The sequence below is a fragment of the Oncorhynchus clarkii genome, chromosome 16, assembly GCF_045791955.1.
Source record: "Oncorhynchus clarkii lewisi isolate Uvic-CL-2024 chromosome 16, UVic_Ocla_1.0, whole genome shotgun sequence".
In the NCBI taxonomy this organism is placed as follows: domain Eukaryota; kingdom Metazoa; phylum Chordata; class Actinopteri; order Salmoniformes; family Salmonidae; genus Oncorhynchus; species Oncorhynchus clarkii.
The window spans coordinates 54,867,428-54,890,159 of record NC_092162.1 but is presented as its reverse complement, the minus strand read 5'-3'; the positions used below and the strand labels follow the sequence as shown (position 1 = coordinate 54,890,159).

The 22,732-nt window shown below is 43.3% G+C and overlaps 1 protein-coding gene across 1 annotated transcript; it reads right to left on the bottom strand.

Moving 5' to 3' along the window:
* Nucleotides 1–8,627: 8,627 nt before the first annotated feature.
* LOC139368761 (DNA primase subunit 1) lies at nucleotides 8,628–19,344 on the bottom strand. Its single transcript, XM_071108078.1, has 13 exons — nucleotides 19,059–19,344; nucleotides 15,715–15,872; nucleotides 15,458–15,564; nucleotides 15,224–15,297; nucleotides 14,937–15,073; nucleotides 14,605–14,663; nucleotides 14,331–14,440; nucleotides 9,940–10,031; nucleotides 9,679–9,811; nucleotides 9,431–9,500; nucleotides 9,180–9,283; nucleotides 8,975–9,073; nucleotides 8,628–8,874 (listed from the first exon to the last, which is right to left on the bottom strand). Exons 1-13 carry the CDS (start codon nucleotides 19,342–19,344, stop codon nucleotides 8,855–8,857), a joined length of 1,449 nt encoding a protein of 482 aa, XP_070964179.1. The 3' UTR covers nucleotides 8,628–8,854.
* Nucleotides 19,345–22,732: the final 3,388 nt, after the last annotated feature.

Sequence of the window (22,732 nt, the reverse complement as noted above, 5' to 3'; positions counted from 1 at the left end):
GCACCGTCCACAACCACATGGCTATCCAGAGGGTGGTGTGGTCCGCCCAATGCATCACTGGGGGCACACTACTTGCCCTCCAGGACATCTACCGCACCTGGTGTCACAGGAATGCCAATAAGATCACCATGGACCTCATCTACCTGAGTTACGCCCTGTTCTCCCCCCCCCCCCCCCCTGCTATTATCCAGAAGGCGAGGTCAGTACAGGTGCATCAAAGCTGGGGCAGAGAGACTGAAAAACAGCTTCTTAACTCAAAGCCATCAGACTGTTAAATAGCCATCACTAGCCAGCCTCCAACCAGTATCCTGCCCTGACCTAAGTCACTGTCACTAGCTGGCTACCACTTGGTTACTCAGCCCTGCACCTTAGAAGCTGCTGCCCTATGTACATTGACATGGAGCACTGGTCACTTTAATAATGTTTACATACTGTTTGACCCATTTCACATGTCATTTTTCCACATTTTGTTATGTTACAGCCATATTCAAAAATTAAGTCAATTGTTTTTTTCATCTCATCAAATCTACAAACAATACCCCATAATAACAAAGCAAAAACTAAAAAAATGACATAAATGCTGTCATGACGTTGGCCTCTTTGGGTATAGCAAGCCCATCCCCCTCTCCCTGCCTCCCCCTTTCCTCCTTCAACTAGGCTGTTGTTTACATACTCTTTTACCCATTTCACATGTCATTTTTCCACATTTTGTTATGTTACAGCCATGTTCTAAAATCAAGTCAATTGTTTTTTTCCTCTCATCAATCTACAAACAATACCCCATAATGACAAAGCAAAAACTAAAAAAAATTACATAAATACTGCCATGACGTTGGCCTCTTTGGGAATAGCAAGCCCATCCCCCCTCCCTGCCTCCCCCTTTCCTCCTTCAATTAGGCTGCTGTGGTCAGAGAGAGGTCGTAAATTCCTGAGAAGACCCTGCCACATGGCCACATAGTATAAGAGGCAGAGGAAATTTTCATGGAGCACAAAGGAATTTCCTCCACCTCACAGAACTTGAGGTACGAACAAATTTCATGTTCTGGAGAAAGTATAAAAGATCGGTGAAGAATCCAGCTACAAACTGGTCTGTTTGTCACAACTTGGGGAAGCTCATTGGAGACGGTGTGGCCACATTACCATAATGCTGTTTATATAATAGCCTCAGATATGAGGTTTACATCTAATTGTTGTATAAGATGAATGAGTGAGTATGATACTGTTTGTAAAATTGTCTAATATGATTTTGGACTGTTTAATGAAGGAAAACTCAAAAAGGGGATTGGAGTTAACTAAATCAGAGGACTGCCCCTGAGCCCAGTTAGGGTCAGGCGTCCTGGGACAGCCCTTTTCTGCCATTCCGAATAAAACCCAACTTTGAGAAATTATCACCATACCATGTTTTTCTCCATTAGGAGGAGACAAAGGTTGTTGACCATTGCTGAATCTTTTAACCATACCATGTGGTTAAACTACTATCGATACCGACAGAATAAGACAAGTCTTTGATATTAATTACTAGTCTGCAGCTAGGAATTTGGTATCATTGAACGCGAAGCACGACAACCTCCGAAACATCCACACTATAACGAAGCAAATGAATATCACTCTGAACTATACACTATAACCACGACAGAGAGAGAGAGAGGGAGAGAGATGGACAATTCTACAAAAGAAACAAACTTTTCACCAGCGATCAAGACGACACACTGAGCGTAAATATATATATTGAGTGCAATTGTTCCCGAATGAGTGAGCGTTCATGTGCAAAGGACTAGCATTTCAGTTGTTATAATTATCACTCTGTAGTGACTTCTTAGTCGACCCCCACTCCCCCTTTTGTCTAACAAGCCGCCATGCCGGTTTAGCCCACTAGGGCACATTCTCCTATAATTTCTTGTAACCATATTTTCTGTATGTTTATGCATTTCTGTGAATTACTTAGTTAGTAATAAATAAATAATTTAAGACCATTGATGTATGGATGACTCATAGTGAAGACTGGGTTCGTGCAGATAACCAACAATTTATGTTGGAATGATGTTTGGAATGAGACTAACGTGAGGTAGTAAATAATTCATTAATTCGAAGACTAATTGATCAGATAAAATATCTGAAAAGTTATTTTAGGAAATGATAACTTTGTAATCTGAATAATTTTCCTTGGTGCCCCGACTTCCTAGTAATTACGGTTATATGATTAATCAGTCTAATCGCGTAATACTAATTACAGAGAATCTTTGATAAAAACTATAAGTCTTGAGTTAATGATAGTAAAGACACAACATACATTTACATAACTAGTTAGTCCCTTTACTCAGTACTTTGTTGAAGCACCTTCGGCAGCGACTACAGCCTCGAGTCTCGTTAGGTATGACACTACAAGCTTGGCACACCTGTATTTGTGGAGTCTCCCATTCTGCTCTGCAGATCCTCTCAAGCTGTCAGGTTGGATGGGGAGTGTCACTGCACAGCAATTATCAGGTCTCTCCAGAGATATTCCTCAGGTTCAAGTCCGGGCTCTGGCTGGGCCACTCAAGGACATCCAGATACTTGTCGCAAAAGCCACTCCTGATTTATTTTGCCTGAGTACTTAGGGTCGTTGCCCTGTTGGAAGGTGAACCTTTGCCCCAGTCTGAGGTCCTGCGCGCTCTGGAGTAGGTTTTCATCAAGGATTTCGCTGTACTTTGCTCCATTCATCTTTCCCTCAATCCGAACTAGTCGCCCAGTCGCTGCCACTAAAAAACATCCCCACTAACATGCTTCCCCGTAGGGGTGGTGCCAGGTTTCATCCAGACGTGACGCTTGGCATTCAGGCCAAAGAGTTCAATCTTGGTTTCGTCAGACCAGAGAATCTTGTTTCTCATGGTCTGAGTTCTTTAGGTGCCATTTGGCAAACTCCAAGTGGGCCATCACTTTCTAATCGATCTGGCCCTGGTATCCTGGAAGAATATTGACCTCATTTTGTCAGTAGAGGATGCCTGGTTATTCTTTAAAAGTGCTTTCCTCACCATCTTAAATAAGCATGCCCCATTCAAAAAATGTAGAACCAGGAACAGATATAGCCCTTGGTTCACTCCAGACCTGACTGCCCTTGACCAGCACAAAAACATCCTGTGGCGTACTGCATTAGCATCGAATAGCCCCCACGATATACAACTTTTCAGGGAAGTTAGGAACCAATATACACAGTTAGGAAAGCAAAGACTAGCTTTTTCAAACATACATTTGCATCCTGTAGCACAAACTCAAAAAAGTTCTGGGACACTGTAAAGTCCATGGAGAATAAGAGCACCTCCTCCCAACTTCAGAGGCTAGGAAACACTGTCACCACCGATAAATCCACAATAATTGAGAATTTCAAAAGCATTTTTCTACGGCTGGCCATGCTTTCCACCTGGCTACCCCTACCCTGGTCAACAGCCCTGCGCCCCCCACAGCAACTTGCCCAAGCCTCCCCATTTCTCCTTCACCCAAATCCAGATAGTTGATGTTCTGAAAGAACAGCAACATCTGGACCCATACAAATCAGCTGGGCTAGACAATCTGGACCCTTTTTTCTACATTTATCCACCAACATTTTTGCAACCCCTATTACTAGCCTGTTCAACCTCTCTTTCGTATCGTCTGAGATCTCAAAAGATTCGAAAGCTGCCGCATCACCCCCCTCTTCCAAGGGGGAGACACTCTAGACCCAAACTGCTACAGACCTATATCTATCCTACCCTGCCTTTCTAAGGTCTTCAAAAGCTAACTTAACAAACAGATCACCGAACATTTCGAATCCCACCGTTCCTTCTCCTCTACGCAATCTGGTTTACGAGCTGGTCATGGGTGCACGTCAGCAACGCTCAAGGTCCTAAACGATATCATAACCGCCATCGATAAGAGACAATACTGTGCAGCCATCTTCATCGACCTGGCCAAGGCTTTCAACTCTGTCAGTCACCACATGCTTATCAGCAGACTAAACAGCCTTGGTTTCTCAAACGACTGCCTCGCCTGGTTCACCATCTACTTCTCAGGCAGAGTTCAGTGTGTCAAATCGGAGGGCCTGTTGTCCGGACCTCTGGCAGTCTCTATGGGTGTGCCACAGGGTTCAATCCTCGGGCCGACTCTTTACTCTGTATACATCAATGATGTCGCTCTTGCTGCTGGTGATTCTCTGATCCACCTCTACGCAAACGATACCATTCTGTATACTTCTGGCCCTTCGTTGGACACTGTGTTAACTAACCTGTGTTAAATATACCATACAACTCTCCTTCCGGTGCCTCTAACTGCTCTTAAATGCAAGTAAAACTAAATGCATGCTCTTCAACCGATCGCTGCCCGCACCTGCCCGCCCATCCAGCATCACTACTCTGGACGGTTCTGACTTAGAATATGTGGACAACTACAAATAACTAGGTGTCTGGATAGACTGTAAACTCTCCTTCCAGACTCACATTAAACACCTCTAATCCAAAATTAAATCTAGAATTGGCTTCCTATTTCGCAACAAAGCATCCTTCACTCATGCTGCCAAACATACCCTCGTAAAACTGACTATCCTACCGATCCTTGACTTCGGCGATGTCCTTTACAAAATAGCCTCCAACACTCTACTCAGCAAATTGGATGCAGTCTATCACAGTGCCATCCGTTTTGTCACCAAAGCCCCATATACTATCCACCACTGCGACCTGTATGCGCTCGATGGCTGGCCCTCGCTTCATATTCGTCGCCAAAACCATTAGCTCCTTGTCCTCTAAGTCTTTGCTAGGTAAAGTCTCGCCTTATCTCAGCTCATTGATCACCATAGCAGCACCCACCCCTAGCACCCACCACAGCAGGTATATCTCACTGGTCACCCCCAAAGCCAATTCCTCCTTCGGCCGCCTTTCATTACAGTTCTCTGCTGCCAATGACTGGAACGAACTGCAACAACAACAACAAAAATCACTGAAGCTGGAGACTCACATCTCCCTTACTAGCTTTAAGCACCTGCTGTCAGAGCAGCTCACAGATCACTGCACAAAGCCATCTGTACATAGCCCATCCAACTACCTCATCCCCATACTGTTATTTATTTTGCTCCTTTGCACCCCAGTATCTCCATTTGCACATCTATCACTCCAGTGTTTAATTGCTATATTGTAAATTATTTTGCCACTATGGCCTATTTATTGCCTTACCTCCCTTATTTGAGCACATTGTATATAGACTTTTTCTATTGTATTATTGACTGTATGTTTGTTTATTCCATGAGTAACTCTGTGTTGTTTGTGTCGCACTGCTATGCTTTATCTTGGCCAGGTCGCATTAGTAAATGAGAACTTGTTCTCAACTAGCCTACCTTGTTAAATAAAAGATTAATATATATATTTTTTTTAATTGTCTTTTACTGAGGAGTGGCTTCCGTCTGATTGGTGGAAAGGCCTGATTGATGGAGTGCTGCAGTGATGGCTGTCCTTCTGGAAGGTTCTCCCATCTCCACAGAGGAGCTCTGGAAATCTGTCAGAGTGACCATCGGGTTCTTGGTCACCTCCCTGACCAAAGACCTTCTCCCCCGATTGTTCAGTTAGGCCTAGTCTTGGTGGTTCCAAACCGCTTCCATTTAAAAATGGAGGCCACAGCGTTCTTGGGGTCCGCCAATGCTGCAGAAATGTTTTGGTACTCTTCCTCAGATGTTTGCCTCGACACAATCCTGTCTCGGAGCTCTATGGCCAATTCCTTCGACCTCATAGCTTTGTTTTTACTCTGACATGCACTGTCAACTGTGGGACCTTATGTGGACAGACGTGTGCCTTTCCAAATCATGTCCAATCAATTGAATTTACCACAGGTGAACTCCAATCAAGTTGTAGAAACATCTCAAAGATGATCAATGGATTGAATTCTTATGCAAATAAGCATTTATCTGGGCTGGTCACTCTAATGAACTTATCCTCTGCAGCATAGGTAACTCTGGATCTTCCTTTCCTGTGGCGGTCCTCATGAGAGCCAGTTTCATCATAGCGCTTGGTTTTTGTGACTGCACTTGAAGAAACTTTAACAATTCTTTATGTTTTACAGATTGACTGACCTTCATGTCTTAAAGTAATAATGGATTGTTGTTTATCTTTGCTTATTTGAGCTGTTCTTGCCATAATATGGACCTAGTCTTTTACCAAATAGGGCAATCTTCTGTATACCACCGCTACCTTGTCACCAAACAACTGATTTGCTCACACGCATTGAGGAAAGGAATTCCACAAATTAACTTTTAACAAGGCACACCTTAATTGAAATGCATTCGAGCGGACTACCTCTTGAAGTTGGTTGAGATAATGCCAAGTGTGTGCAAAGCCAAGTGTGTGCAAAGCTGTCATTAAGGTGGCTACTTTGAATAATCTCATATATAAAATATATTTTTATTTGTTTAACACTTCTTTGGTTACTAAATGATTCCATGTGTTATTTCATAGTTTTGTCTTCACTATTATTCTACAATGTAGAAAATAGTAAAAAAAATAAAGAAAATCCCTTGAGTAGGTGTGTCTAAACTTTTGACTGGTAGTGTATATACACACACAACACACACAAAATACATACTCCGGACTCCGACATTGTTCGTCCTAATATTTCTATATACCTTAATTCCATTATTTTACTTTTAGATGTGTGTATTGCTAGATATTACTGCACTGTTGGAGCTAGGAACACAAGGACTTCACTACACCTGCAATAACATCTGCTAAATACAGTACATGACCAAAAGTAGAAAAACATCTCATTACAAAATCATTGGCATTAATGTGGAGCTGGTCCCCCTTTGCTGCTATAACAGCCTCCACTAGATGTTGGCATTAATGTGGAGCTGGTCCCCCCCTTTGCTGCTATAAAGCTTTCCACTAGATGTTGGACCATTGCTGCAGGGACTTGCTTCCATTCAGAGCATTAGTGAGGTCGGGCACTGATGTTGGGCGATTAGGCCTGGCTCGCAGTTAGTGTTATAATTCATGCCAAAGGTGTTCGATGGGGTCAGTGCTCTGTGCAGGCCAGTCAAGTTCTTTAACACCGATCTCGACAAACCATTTCTGTACAGCCCTCGCTTTGTGCATGGGGGCATTATCATGCTGAAACAGGAAAGGACCTTCCCCAAATTGTTGCCACAAAGTTGGAAGCACAGAATCGTCTAGAAAGTCATTGTATGCTGTAGCATTAATATTTCCCTTCACTCAAACTAAGGGGCCTAGCCAAAACCATGAAAAAAAGTCCCAGACCATTCTGCCTCCTCCACCAAGCTTTACAGTTGGCGCTATGCATTGGGGCAGGTAGCGTTCTCCTGGCATCCGCCAAACCCAGATTCGGCCATTGGACTGCTAGATGGCGATGCGTGATTCAACACTCCAGAGAACGCCTTTCCACTGCTCCAGAGTCCAATGGCAGCAAACTTTACACCACTCCAGCCGACGCTAGGAATAGGCTTGTATGCGGCGGCTCGGCCATTGAAATACATTTCATGAGGCTCCCGACAAACAGTCGTTGTGCCGATATTGCTTTTAGACAGTTTGGATCTCGGTAGTGTGTTGCAACCGAGGACAGACGATTTTTAAGCGCTAGACGCTTCAGCACTCAGGGGTCCGTTTCTGTGGCCTACCACTAAACGGCATAGTCGTTGTTGCTCCCAGACATTTCCACTTCACAATAACATCACTTACAGTTGACCAGGGCAGCAATTTGACAAACTGACGTCGTTGGAAAGGTGGCATGTTGAAAGTCACTGAGCGCTTCAGTGAAGGCCATTCTACTGCCAATGTTTGTCTATGGAGATCGCATGGCGGTGTGTTAAATGTTATACACCTTTTAGCCACAGGTGTGGCGAAATAGCTGTCTCCACTAACTTGAAGGGGTGTCCACATGCTTTTGTATATATAGTGTGTGTATGCGACCAATAAAATTTGATTTGGATGGTATTAATGATTTTAGTTATAGGCACTGGTACATAGGCCTATCAAAAGTTTCATTCTGACAGTTAAATGAACTGCATAATATAGCTGGAGTATATATACTAAGGGGGGGGAATGCTTCTGACCTTGTCTTCGACTCTCATGGCAAAGAATCGTCTTATATAAGAACTTAAATTGGATCTTACTCTGCCGATTGCATGTGGGGTTGGTCCTCCAGTGGGTTGAAATTTGAGAAAATATCCACAGGCAATAAACAGACATCAAAACACAAGTCTCTGTGTGTGGCAATCAATATTTGTTTGCTTGAGGCCTAATGCACATGCACAAGATGGTAGTACATAAACACGATGCACACATACTAACCAAAGTCTTGCAGGTGTTTTCATGATTTGGCGCATGTGCCAGGTGATAGAAATAAAAAGTCAGGGAAATAACTTTCCTGTAGGATACTTTGTATCAGATTTCAACCCACTGAAGGCCCAATCTCACAAACAACTGGTAAAGTAAATTCAAATATCATTGTATTATACATTCTGGCTTGTGTGGAAACTTTCCAAGTTTTTGCAGTGCTTTGTTTCAGACTCGATTGGTATCAGTTGGATTTATTAGGCAAGGCACGTGCCATGATGGAACTGACTAGATCCAGTTGGTCTCCACTACAGCAATACTAAGACACAAAATAGGTTGACAAACTGTAGGACAAAGTCAGTTTAATGAGAAAACAATAAGCCATATAAAAGTTTGCACAACTGATATTTTCAATCATTCATAGAGTAATATATTTGCATGACAATTCTCAGACTGAAACCATTTGCTTACAGTGCATATGTAATGTGTGTTCATCTTTTAAATGTCAGATTAACAACTAATATGACATGCTTGTTTAAGATTAGACAACTATTGTTGGACACCGCACAGGGTTAGAAGTCCTTTTGAAGATCTGAAAAGAAATTGAGAAATAAGGCCATGATCATCAAATCTTTTAGAAATGTCCATGCTAACAATTGTCTTCTTCCACTAAGGATTTAAATTACACTCACCACTGTTTTTAAGAACCTCCCCTTTCCTTGAGTGAGCCATCCCCTCCAAGAAATTATCAAACAGTTTCACATACTTTGCCAAGCTTGTTCGTTTGTAATCTGAAACCAATAAGCTTTTGTTAGTCAAATCAACGTGCAATGAACAAACGCATATCAGATCCCTTGGCTCCCTTAGTAATGAATTGCACTGGTCTCTTTGAATTACCTCTCATCTTCCGCCGCTCTCCTGCTTCTTTTTTATTCTCATTCTCCATGGTGTCCTCCTGCTCCTCTTCAGTCTTGGGCTGATCCAGCTCCTCACAGATCAGACTACAAGGAGATATAACAACAGGATCGGTGAGAAAACCAACAGAGAACACTACAGACGCAACACAAACCTTCTGTTTAGCCCTTTGGGAATACCATTTTTGAAAAGCTCTTTACAAAGTTATTATGACAAACTGACTGTGGGCTTACCTGATAGTGGGCACTTCAAAGGGGTCAAAGCGATCCAGTTCTCTCAGGTCAATAGGAACAGAGATGCGCCCTGTGGGGAGGTAAGGAACATAGAGAGGAAAGGTGTTGCGTGTTGGGCTGACATCCAAAGATTATCTCCCTCAATTGGATGAGAAGCATCCTGACTGTTTCTCTCACAGGCAACATTTGGGTTAAATGTTTGTCATGGTTCAACGTGTTAGTCTTGCACTTCATGAGTTTCTCCTCACCTGTTTTGGGATGGACGCTGAAGGGGCTCTTCAGCAAGTGGTTGACTCCTTTACTGACGTTAACATCCAGCCGAGGGTAACAGTACTGAAGCATGATCTCCATCTCAAAGTAGTGGCCCTTCTTGGCAGTCGTCTGGTTGAAAAAAGCAGTTTTCATAAGGGCATGCTTGGCTGCCATTGACATCACCACATTGTTGTACTGTGTTCAAACAGGGCTTATGTCACTCTTTATTGCAGTGTTGTGTGATCATGGCCACCTACGCGTTTGTCTTGGGCCATACTTCTGAGTGTATCCCAGCGCATCACAGGGTTCTTTTCAGTCTGGAAGTACTGCAGCAGCTTCTTTCTGACATGTGAAGTCTCCGCTAAGGATAGGCATGTTCTCCCTCAACATGTAATGATATATCACAAAACCTGCTAAACTGTGACACACAGAACACTGTTGGCCAGTTTTTAGGTATACCCATCTAGTACCGGGTTGGACCCCCCCTTTGCCTCCAGAACATCTGAAATTCTTTGGGGAATGGAAACATTGCTCAATTGGTATCAAGGTACCTAACGTGTGCCAGGACAACATTCCCCACAACATTACACCACCAGCCTGTACTGTTGACACTAGGCAGGATGGGGCCATGGACAAATCCTGAGTCTGCGATCAGCATGATGCAACAAGGACCGTGATTCGTTGGCCCAGGTAATGTTTTTCCACTCCTCAAATGTCCAGTGTTGGTGATCGGGTGCCCACTAGAGCCGCTTCGTCAGCCCATCTGTGACAGGGATTGACAAATTGCGCGTTCCGAGATGCCATTCTGCACACCACTGTTGTACTGTGCCATCCTTTGCCGGTTTGTGGCCCACCTGTTAAGTTGAACGATTATTGCCACTCTTAGAACCTAAATCAACGAGCTGTTTTCGCCCACAGGACTGCCACTGACTGGATGTTTTTTGTTTGTCGCACCGAAGGCTGTGGCGGTCATGACATTTTGTCAGTAGGTGATTGTCATTCAAGTAACTGCCAGTCTTACAGTAACCGTTAATTAAAATAAACATGTTTATAATCTCTGGCTTCAACGCATAGCCTCCAAGCCACTGATGTGGACCTTTAAAACATCTACATTTTTAAAAGTCTAATAAATCAATTTAATATAGCCTACACCATCACAGTAAATACATAATTTATTTTAGACGGGTCTAAAGAAACATATGAAGAAAATGTAGTCCATTTCAGAGGGGGGGTTGCAAAATACAGGACTAGTAAAGGCCCAGGGCACAACTTTTGGGAAATAAAATATATACATACATAAGGTTGAAGACGGAAGTTTATATTCACTTAGGTTGGAGTCATTAAAACCCGTTTTTCAATCACTCCAAATTTCTTGTTAACAAGCTATAGTTTTGGCAAGTCAGTTAGGACATTACTTTGTGCATGACAAGCAATTTTTTACAGACATATTATTTCACTTATAATTCACTGTATCACAATTCCAGTGGATCAGAAGTTTATATACACTTAGTTGACTGTGCCTTTAAACAGCTTGGAAAATTCCAGAAAATGTCATGGCTTTAGAAGCTTCTGATAGGCTAATTGACATCATTTGAGTCAATTGGAGGTGTACCTGTGGATGTATTTCAAGGCCTACCTTCAAACTCAGTGCCTCTTTGCTTGACATCATGGGAAAATCAAAAGAAATCAGCCAAGACCTCAGAAACAAAATTGTAGACCTCCAGTCTTGTTCATCCTTGGGAGCAATTTCCAAACGCCTGAAGGTACCACGTTCATCTGTACAAACAATAGTACGCAAGTATAAACACCATGGGACCACACAGCAGTCATACCGCTCAGGAATGAGACGCGTTCTGTCGCCTAAAGATGACCGTGCTTTGGTGCGGGAAAAAAAAGTATCTATATCCACAGTAAAACAAGTCCTATATCGACATAACCTGAAAGGCCGCTCAGCAAGGAAGAAGCCACTGCTCCAAAGATGCCATAAAAAAGCCAGACTACGGTTTGCAACTGCACATGGGGACAAAAATCATACTTTTTGGAGAAATGTCCTCTGGTCAGATGAAACAAAAATAGAACTGTTTGGCCATAATGACCATTGTTATGTTTGGAGGAAAAAGGGGGATGTTTGCAAGCCAAAGAACACCATACCAACTGTGTAGCACGGGGGTGGCAGCATCATGTTGTGGGGGTGCATTGCTGCAGAAGGGACTGGTGCACTTCACAAAATAGATGGCATCTTGAGGAAGAGAAATTATGTGGATATATTGAAGCAACATCTCAAGACATCAGTCAGGAAGTTAAAGCTTGGTCGCAAATAGGTCTTCCAAATGGACAATGACCCCAAGCATACTTCCAAAGTTGCGGAAAAAATGGCTTAAGGACAAGAAAGTCAAGGTATTGGAGTGGCCATCACAAAGCCCTGACCTCAATCCTATAGAACATTTGTGGGCAGAACTGAAAAAGCGTGTGCGAACAAGGAAGTCTACAAACCTGACTCAGTTACACCATCTCTGTCAAGAGGAATGGGCCCCAACTTATTGAGGGAAGCTTGTGGAAGGCTAACCAAAACGTTTGACCCAAGTTAAACAATTTAAAGGCAATGCTACCAAATACTAATTGAGTGTATGTAAACTTCTGACCCACTGGGAATGTGATGAAATAAATAAAAGCTGAAATAAATCATTCTCTCTACTAGTATTCTGACATTTCACATTCTTAAAATAAAGTGGTGATCTTAACTGACCTAAAACAGGGAATTTTTACTAGGATTAAATGTCAGGAATTGTGAAAAACTGAGTTTAAATGCATTTGGCTAAGGTGTATGTGAAATTCCGACTTCCAGTATGTATATATAAATTCAGATTTTTTTTAAGGGGGCGATGCAGCACCCTCAGCGCCCTTACTTTCTGAGGCTATGGTAAGAACAATACAATTGAAAAAAAAAAGTGTTTTCACACTCAATTGCGCAATGACTGGGTCTAGTTTCACTAGGTTCTGTAGACTATGGGCTTTCCAAACATGTTCCAGGGGTCTTGGGCCAGTAGGCAGTGGTGGAAAAAGTACCCAATTGTCATACTTGAGTAAAAGTAAAAAGATACCCTAATAGGAAATCACTCAAGTAAAAGTCACCCAGTAAAATACTTGAGTAAAATTAAAAAAGTATTTGGTTTTATACTGAACAAAAATATAAACTCAACATGTTAAGTGTTGGTCCCATGTTTCATGAGTTGAAATAGAAGCCCAGAAATGTTCCATTCGCACCAAAAGCTTTTCTCTCTCTAATTTTGTGCACAAACGTATTTACATTCCTGTTACTGAGCATTTCTCCTTTGCCAAGATCCACTTGACAGGTGGGCATATCAAGAAGCTGATTAAACAGCATGATGATTACACAGGTGGACCTTGTGCTGGGGAAAATAAAAGGCCACTAAAATGTGAGGTTTTGTCACACAACGTCTCAAGTTGTGGGAGCTTGCAATTTGCATGCTGACTGCAGGAATGTCCACCAGAGCTGTAGCCAGAGATGTAATGTTAATTTCTCTATCATAAGCCGTTTTATAGAATTTGGCAGTACGTCCAACTGGACTCAACCACAGACCACATGTAACCACGCCAGCCCAGGACCTCCACATCCGGCTTCTTCACCTCCAGGATCGTCTGAGGGGGAGTGCTGAGGAGTTTTTAATGTCTGTAATAAAGTATTTTTGTGGGGAAAAACTCATCCTGATTGGCTGGGCCTGGCTCCCAAGTGGGTGGGGCCTATGCCCTCCCAGATCCACCCATGGCTGTGCCCCTGTCCAGTCATGTGAAATCCATAGATTTAGGGCCTAATGAAAGTATTTAAATTGACTAATTTCCTTATATGAACTGTAACTCAGCAAAATCTTTGAAATTGTAGTATGTTGCGTTGATATTTATTTTCAGTATATAAATAGTAAAGTACAGATACCCTAAAAAAACTACTTAAGTAGTACTTCAAGTATATTTACTTCAGTACTTCACGCCACTGCCTATAGGCTACGTTTGGCATTATTTGGCCACTTTAGTTGTGATATAAACGTTAGCAAAAGATATAGGCCTATGGGCTAGGCAACATGATGTATGAGATTATGATTTTAAAAAGTTGCTGAAAAATGCATGCGCTGTGCATCATTCACAAGTGATAATATCCTCACCATTTACACTTTTTTCAAATTAATCTTGTCTTCACATATACTAAATAATATGTGCAAAATGTGTTTGTATTTAGAATGGGCCATTATCATGCACCTGTCGGAACAGGAAAATTTAAAATGAATAAATAAATGATATCCGCACCATTCTTGGCAAAGCCTACACTGACATGCGTGAAAAGCCCAGGAGGCCGGCCGTTTCTGAGACACTGGAACCTGCACTGACGATCATACCTCGCTCAAAGTCGCTTAGGTCACTCGTTTAGCCCATTCTAACGTTCAACCGAACAGTAACAATGCCTCGATGCCTGTCTGCCAGCTTTATATAGCAAGCCATGGCCATGTGACTCATCGTCTGTAGGAGCGATCTATTTTCTTGAACTGGGTGGGGTACCTAATAAACTGGCCACTGAGTGTATGTACTGTATGCACGCCACATTTCATATGAAAAGTGGCACAGAGGAAAAGGATATCTTCAGGTAAAAGAGCCAGCACTTTGTCTACAGCCTCTTTGCTACCCAGTATGTCCTGTCCCAGCAGAGCGTACTGGGAGAAGTAGTGCTCCACCACAGTCAGGGATTCCCTGGAGGGGAGATGAGGGTTAGAGGTCAACTTGTCAGTCAAAATTCAACATGATTCTGCCCTTTAACAGTTAAACAACAACTTAAACTAATGGTCCTTTTCTCAACTAGTAGAACCCACAACAGCTAACAAGGATACAAGTATGGCTCTGAAACGTGATCTTACGTGATGAATGGATGAATTGGGTCTGACAGCACAACTTTCCTCACCGTCTCATCTCCACCCTGAAGAATATAATTTTTGTGTGACAATCTCCAGTGTTGATATCACTTTGATGATGTTGATCTTATGATTGTTAGCATTTCTTTGCTCAGAACTTCTTGACTCAAATGAACAGAAGTCGATAAATGTAAGGCTCCCGCATCACCTCTATCAAATATTGCATGTGATTGAGTCTACTAATCCATTAAAATATAGCCAAGAAGAGTATAACCCTTGATTGTTGGAAACCTCTTTTAGCCTAGAGTGGGTTATGATGTCATGAGAAGTGGTCTTACCTTGACCAGACTCAAGTACTCAGCCACAGCAGAGCGTGCCGCCACAGAGAGCTTCCGGGCGGCCTCGTCACACACCCAGCAATGCACCCCTCTCCTGCCAGAGTACACCCACAGGCAGTGCCGGAAACCGAAGTCATCTGGAGCACCCCAGAAAAAAATCAACAAACACAGGTAACAATGAAAATTAATCAACATCAGACAATTTTGTAAAATGACCAATAGAAAGATTGAGCTCTTGTCTTGAACCTCTTTTAATCCTGTGAAAATTAACCGTTTTTCTGACTCACCTCGAAGGGCTCGGTCCAATATACGGATGGCAATGGTCATCAGAGTCCAGCACTTTGGGCAGATGTCTGCACCACTGCAAGACAAGACAGCTGATGAACGGTCCCAGATCCCCAAAACTTCAAAAATTATCATCTCCAAATTATAATCTGTTGTACATTCAAACATACTCCACAACTTTACAATCATAAAGATGGTTGAACTACAGACACTTTCTGGCTAATGTGATCAAGTACCTGCAACAGCTTCTGACGTCATCATAGTCTGTCATATCAATATCAAACACCAGCTCCTTCTCCAGAGCCTGGAAGGATCCAGACTTGACTGTGTTGTGCTGATTGGGCTGAGGGTGGCAGAAGAAAAAAAATAGAATGGACACTTGAGTGACAAGAGAGAGGTGTGTGTGTGTGAGAGAGAGAGATAAAGGGAGAAGAGAACAAGAGTATGTGAGTAAGTGGTGGTCAGATCCAGACAGTGGGTAATGGATCCTCACCCTGTGACTGTAGACTGCTCCAATGTCAATCTTGTACGGGTTCATCTTCTGCATCTCCTTCTCCAGCTCGTTCTGTGTGCTGAACGACTGATATCGTACGTAGATGTCATCCTTCAACGTGAAGGAGAACTCTCGATTCTGGAAGTAGTTCTTTGTCACTGAGGGGTTGCAAAAGAAGTTGTCCTCAACCATTAAACTTGACTGGTTGTGAACTAGATAGCAAGTGTGTTGTTGGAGGGGCAAAACTGTTTCAGTCAAAAAATGCCAGAGGCATGGGGCACAATGTCATTGTCTGCAAAGCTGTTAAAATCCTTACAATGCCCTATGCTGTTGGAAATTTGAGACAAAATATCCCCAGTAATCTAGTGAGGAGATTCTATTAGGCGTGTTTTGCACTGGGTGAAAGTTGATTGCATTTGTTTTGGAAGGTGCCCTGTTCAAAGCCAACTGTGAACGCGGCTCAAAACAAAAGTGATGTAATTAAGCATGTGGAGTAGAGGTCGACCGATTAATCAGAATGGCCGATTAATTAGGGCCGATTTCAAGTTCTCTTAACAACCGGAAATCGTTATTTTTGGGCACCGATTTGTTTAAAAAAAATTGTTTTGTTTTTATACCTTTATTTAACGAGCAAGTCAGTTAAGAACACATTATTTTCAATGACGGCCTAGGAACTGTGGGTTAACTGCCTTGTTCAGGGGCAGAACGACAGATTTTCACCTTGTCAGCTCGGGGAAGCCAATCTTGCAACCTTACAGTTAACTAGTCCAACGCAATAACGACCTGCCTCTCTCTCGTTGCACTCCACAAGGAGACGGCTTACTGCATTCGCGTAACAGGCAAAGGTAAGTTGCTAGATAGCATTAAACGTATCTTATAAAAAACAATCACAATCACTAGTTATCTATACATGGTTGATGATATTACTAGATATTATCTAGCGTGTATCTGACTGAGCGGTGGTAGGCAGAAGCAGGCGCGTAAATATTCATTCAAACAGCACTTTTTTTATTAAATTGAATAGACATGATTTGGAAAGGCACAGAGCGGTCAATTATAGGTCCCACAGTTATGCGGCATGTCAAAAAACAAGCCATGAGGTCAAAGGAATTGTCAGTAGAGCCCCGAAACAGGACTGTGTCGAGGTACAGATCTGGGGAGAGTACCAAAAAATGTCTGCAGCATTGACGATCCCCAAGAACACCGTGGCCTGCATCATTCTTAAACGGAAGAAGTTTGGAACCACCAGGACTCTTCCTCGAGCTGGCCGCCTGGCCAAACAGAGAAATCAGGGGAGACGGGCCTTGGTCAGGGAGGTGACCAAGAACCCGATGGTCACTCTGACAGAGCTCCAGAGTTCTTCTGTGGAGATGCGAGAATCTTCCAGGAGGACAACCATCTCTGTTGCACTCCACCAAATCAGGCATTTATGGTAGAGTGGCCAGACAGAAGCCACTCCTCAGTAAAATGCACAGCAGCCCGCTTGGAGTTTGCCAAAAGGCACCTAAAGGAATCTCAGACCATGAGAAACAAGATTCTCTGGTCTGATGAAGCCCGAATGCCAAACGTCACATCTGGAGGAAACCTGGCACCATCCCTATGGTGAAGCATGGTGGTGACAGCATGCTGTGGGGATGTTTCCAGTGGCAGGGACTGGGAGACTAATCAGGATCGAGGGAAAGATGAACGAAGCAAAGTACAGAGAGATCCTTGATGAAAACCTCCTCCAGAGCGCTCAGGACCCCAGACTGGGGGCGAAGGTTCACCTTCCAACAGGACAACGACCCTAAGCACACAGCCAGGACAACTTAGGAGTGGCTTCGGGACAAGTCTCTGAATGTCCTTGAGTGGCCCAGCCAGAGCCCAGACTTGAACCCGATCCAACATTTCTGGAGAGACCTGAAAATAGCTGTGCAGCAACGCTCCCAATCAACAACCTAACAGAGCTCGAGAGGATCTGCAGAGAAGAATTGGAGAGACTCCCCAAATACAGGTGTGCCAAGCTTGTAGCGTCATACCCAATTACACTCGATGCCGAAGGTGCTTAAACAAAGTACTGAGTAAAGGGTCTGAATACTTATGTAAATGTGATATCAATTTAGTATTTTTTTAATACATTTCCTAAATTTATATGGATTATGGCAGCCCCCCCACATCTCTCTGATTCAGAGGGGTTGGGTTAAATGCTGTAGACACATTTCAGTTGAATGCATTCAGTTGTACAACTGACTAGGTATCCCCCTTTCCCTTTCATAACAGATTATAGTTTTTGGAACAAAATCCATCTACTCCCACTGCGGTCCAAACACTTAAGAGACACCCTTGTCCACTTACCCTCGCCTTATGCCCTTGGCGTAATCCACCTCACCACCTTGGAGGGGGGTCCAAATGATTAGTCAAGCAAGGGAAGTTGGCAACGTAAGCCCATCAGCCCTCGTTTTTAGTCGGCTTTGCGAGTTACCAATTATGTTCACTCCTGGTCTGAAACGCCCCATAATTCAATTCGCGAAGATTGTACATCCGCTAAGAAAAGCCAGCGAAAAATTAAAAACATCAATGGAGAAATCAACATACAAGTGTAAGTAACAACGAATGCAAATAAGTTAGAAATTTCGCTACTATGTACAAACTAAATATTTTTGTTTGGGTATCTTTTGGAAATTGTAGAAATACAAATGTTTCCTTCAGAAGTTCCAGCTAGGCAGGCTAACGTTAGTTAGCTAATTAATTTGCTACCTATCATACTGTAGGCATATATTAATAATTATATATTTAATATACGTAGACATGCACTCAATTGACTGCAGCGCATATAAAGCACCCACAAGTTTACGGTGGCTGAAAACACAATCATCGCGGGATGAACAAGTGACGAATTTCAGGCTAAGGGTGGTCCATTTAAAAATGATTATTTCCTCCCTTGCCCTGCAAGTGTATATTCTTCAGAAGTCATGAGACGTCATCAGAAGTGCCCATTTAATTTGGGGGCTGAGGGGATAGGGTGTTTCTTTTACGTGTTTGGACCGCGATTCTCTACCTGTGGAGAAACCATGTTACGCCTGATCCTCCCACTTCTCTTGATACGTCCAATAAAATAGTTACTCCAGCGATTCTGCTACCTACACTAGAGTTTTAGCCTATATTCATATTATACTGTCCTTTGCTGGTACTGCCGTTAAAAAAAACTTTGCTGTTGATGTTTGTCTCATTTCTAGCAACATAACGTTAACTGACAACCAACCGATAGTTTTGAACATTCTGAATAAAATAACTGTTCGAGTGGGGAGAGAGAACTTCCCACTCGGAAGCGTAGAGGCTAGCAGTAGCTAGCTTACTGTACTCACCTCCTCCATAGTTCAGCCACCGGTGGTATTGAGAGAAAGGGAAAAGTCGGCGGTAGTACAGAGGCAATAAGTCCGGTAGAGAAGCCTGGTCGTAATCAGCAGTTGTCATTTCTGAAGTTATGCAAATGTATTGATTTAATCGAAAATGTTGATAGCTGAATGTACCCGCAGTTCTTTGTTTGACATTCGAACGCGCGCGAAACTCTGAAAGTTGACCGGAATTTCCTTCTTCTTCTTCTTCTTCGGTGGGGTTTATCGGCGGTTGGCATCCACAATTATGGTTCATTGCCGTCACCTACTGCACTGGAGGGAGAAACTAAATCCTACCTGCCAGCCCAATTTCTCTTAAAAAATACAGACTCAAATATTTTGTTCTCAACCTCTCTCTTTCCCTCTCATGCTGCCCGTACTGTATCAATACATGCTCCACTATCTCTGTTTTCTGGTAATAATCACTTTCCTGTTGGATGCTTTCCTATCACAAAGTCTTATTCAACCGGCTGTGTCTGACCCTTCATTTTTGTAAAAATAGTCTCCTTTTTTTCTGTCCATTCCTACTGTCCTCCCCGACTTTCTTCTGTACTTGAAATAAATGTCTGAGATTGGTATCTCTATTCCACAGCTCTTGCCATCTCTGTACACTCACTGTCCATATTAGGCTTTTTGCCTCTGCTTTGCTCATTGAAACGACAACATCAACATCCGCATGACTAAGTGCTTGTTTAGCCAGTACAGTACTTCAACTGCCTCGTTCCCCTCCACTCCCACATGGGCTGGGACCCAAGTAACTCTTCTCTGTATACCCATTCGTCTAATCCTGCCATGGGTTTTTAGTACATCATGAGCTAAAGGACTGCAGACTCATCAACACTGCACATGAATCAGAGCAAATAACTACTCTGTCTGGCTTGACTTTCTCCGCCCACTGGAAGGCCAACAGTGTGGCCATCAGCTCCGCCGTATCTACAGCCAGATGATTTGGAATATGTTTCCTGATTGCCACCCCACATTCCTGCACTACAAATGCTTACCTAGTACGCCATGTCCTTGAATCTTCTTAATTATCTGTGTAAAGGGCCACAAAATCCTGATACACAGAATCCAAACGTCTATTTAAAAAATCAGATGGATCAACACCCTCCCTATCTTTCCGTAGTCTCTCCAACACTTTTAGATCAACTACTGGAGGCAAGAGTAGCCATGGTGGGTTTACAGGAATAGCTACTGTTGAACTACACTCCCTTCCATACAGTCCCATCTCCCTCGTCTGAGTATTACCCATCCACCCAAAGCTTGTGTTCTGTCCTCACTCATGTTCCCAGCATGCCTGTAAAATCGCTTTTGCAGGAGGAGACACCGCATGTCCCTGTAGGTTGACCTAATATTTAATTGCAAGCTGCTGTCTCCTAATCCGCAACTACACACCTCGTATTGGACAACGTTTTTTTCTTTAACGAGTCGGAAGCGAAAGATTTACTTCAGACACCCAATAAGGCCCACATCCCTGTCATTCGCATGAGAAAGAGAGGGAGATATCGAGGACGTAGGTTTGGGTGCCTTGTAAGGATCCGACGGCGAGTGGGTAATCTGCCTCTACCATCAGTCCTGTTAGCCAATGTACAATCATTGGATAACAAAATAGAGGCGCTACGATCACAAATAACCTACCAATGAGAAATTAAAAACTATAATATCTTATGTTTCACAGAGTCGTGGCTGAACGTCGACATGGATAAAATCTTGCTAGTCGGGATTTACGCTGTATCGGCAAGATAGAACAGCTACCTCCGGTAAGACAAGGGGTGGCGGTCTGTGTATATTTGTAAACAGCAGCTGGTGCACGAAATCTAATATTATGGTAGTCTCAAGGTTTTGCTCGCCTGAGGAAGAGTACCTCATGATAACCTGCAGACCACACTATTTACCAAGAGAGTTTTTGTCTATATTTTTCGTAGCTCTCTATTTACCACCGCAAACCTATGCTGGCACTAAGTCTGCACTCAATGAGCTGTATAAGTCCTAGTGGCCGTGGACTTTAAGGCAGGGAAACTTAAATCTGTTTTACCTCATTTCTACCAGCATGTTAATTGTGCAACCAGATGAAAATAAACCTCTAGACCACCTTTACTCCACACACAGAGACATATACAACGCTCTCCCTCACCCTCCATTTGGCAAATCTGACCATAATTATATCCTCCTGATTCCTGCTTGCAAAAACTAAAGCAGGAAGCATCAGTGACTCGGTCAATAAAAGAAGTGGTCAGATGACGCAGATGCTAAGCTACAGGACTGTTTTGCTAGCACAGACTGGAATATGTTCCAGGATTCTTCTGACAGCATTGAGGAGTACACCACATCAGTCACTGGCTTCATCAATAAGTGCATCGATGACATCATCCACATAAGGACCGTACGTACATACCCCAAACAGAAGCAATGGATTACAGAAAACATCCGCACTGAGCTAAACGGTAGAGCTGCCGCTTTCAAGGAGCGGGACTCTAACCCGGATGCTTATAAGAAATCCTGCTATGCCCTCAGACGAACCATCAAACAGGCAAAGTGTCAATACAGGATTAAGATTGTATCCTACTACATCGACTCTGACGCTCGTCAGATGTGTCAGGGCTTGCAAACTATTACAGACTACAAAGGGAAGCACAGTCACAAGCTGCCCAGTGACACTAACCTACCAGACAAGCTAAATTACTTCTATGCTCGCTTCGAGGCAAGTAACACTGAAGCATGCATGAGAGCACTAGCTGTTCTGGATGACTGTGTGATCACGCTCTCGTAGCCGATGTCAGTAAGACCTTTAAACAGGTCAACATTCACAAGGCCGCAGGGCCAGATCGATTACCAGGACGTATACTCCGATCATGTGCTACCAACTGGCAAGTGTCTTCACTGACATTTTCAACCTGCCCTGACTGAGTCTGTAATACCAACATATTTCAAGCAGACCACCATAGTCCTTGTACCCAATAACACTAAGGTAACCTGCCTAAATGACTACTGACCCGTAGCACTCACGTATGTAGCCATGAAGTGCTTTGAAAGGCTGGTCATGGCTTACATCAACACCATCATCCCAGAAACCCTAGACCCACTCCAATTTGCATATCGCCCTAACAGATCCACAGATGATGCAATCTCAATCGCACTCCACATTGCCCTTTCCCACCTGGACAAAAGGAACATCTATGTGAGAATGCTATTCATTGACTACAGCTCAGCGTTCAACACTATAGTGCTCTCAAAACTCATCAATAAGCTAAGCACCCTGGGACGAAACACCTCATTCTGCATCTGGATCCTGGATTCCTGACGGGCCAACCCCAGGTGGTAAGGGTGGGTAAAAACACATCTGCCATGCTGATTCTCAACACGGGGTCCCCTCAGGGGTGCATGCTCAGTCTGCTCCTGTACTCCTTGTTCACCCATGACTGCATGGCCAGGTATGACTCCAACACCATCATTAAGTTTGCTGACGACACAACAGTGGTCGGTCTGATCACCAACAACAATGAGACAGCCTATAGGGAGGAGGTCAGAGACCTGGCCGTGTGGTTCCAGGATAACCTCTCCCACAATGTGATCAAGACAAAGGAGATGATTGTGGGCTACAGGAAAAGGAGGACCGAGCACGCCCCCAATCTCATCGACAGGGC

Coding starts and splice junctions, on each gene's coding strand:
- LOC139368761 (XM_071108078.1), bottom strand. CDS start 19,344: ATGAACCATAATTGTGGATGCCAACCGCCGATAAACCCCACCGAAGAA. Junction 14,441..14,604: donor CCAATTCATCCATTCATCAC/GTAAGATCACGT, acceptor TCTCCCCTCCAG/GGAATCCCTGACTGTGGTGG. Junction 9,501..9,678: donor CAGCGTCCATCCCAAAACAG/GTGAGGAGAAAC, acceptor ACCTCCCCACAG/GGCGCATCTCTGTTCCTATT.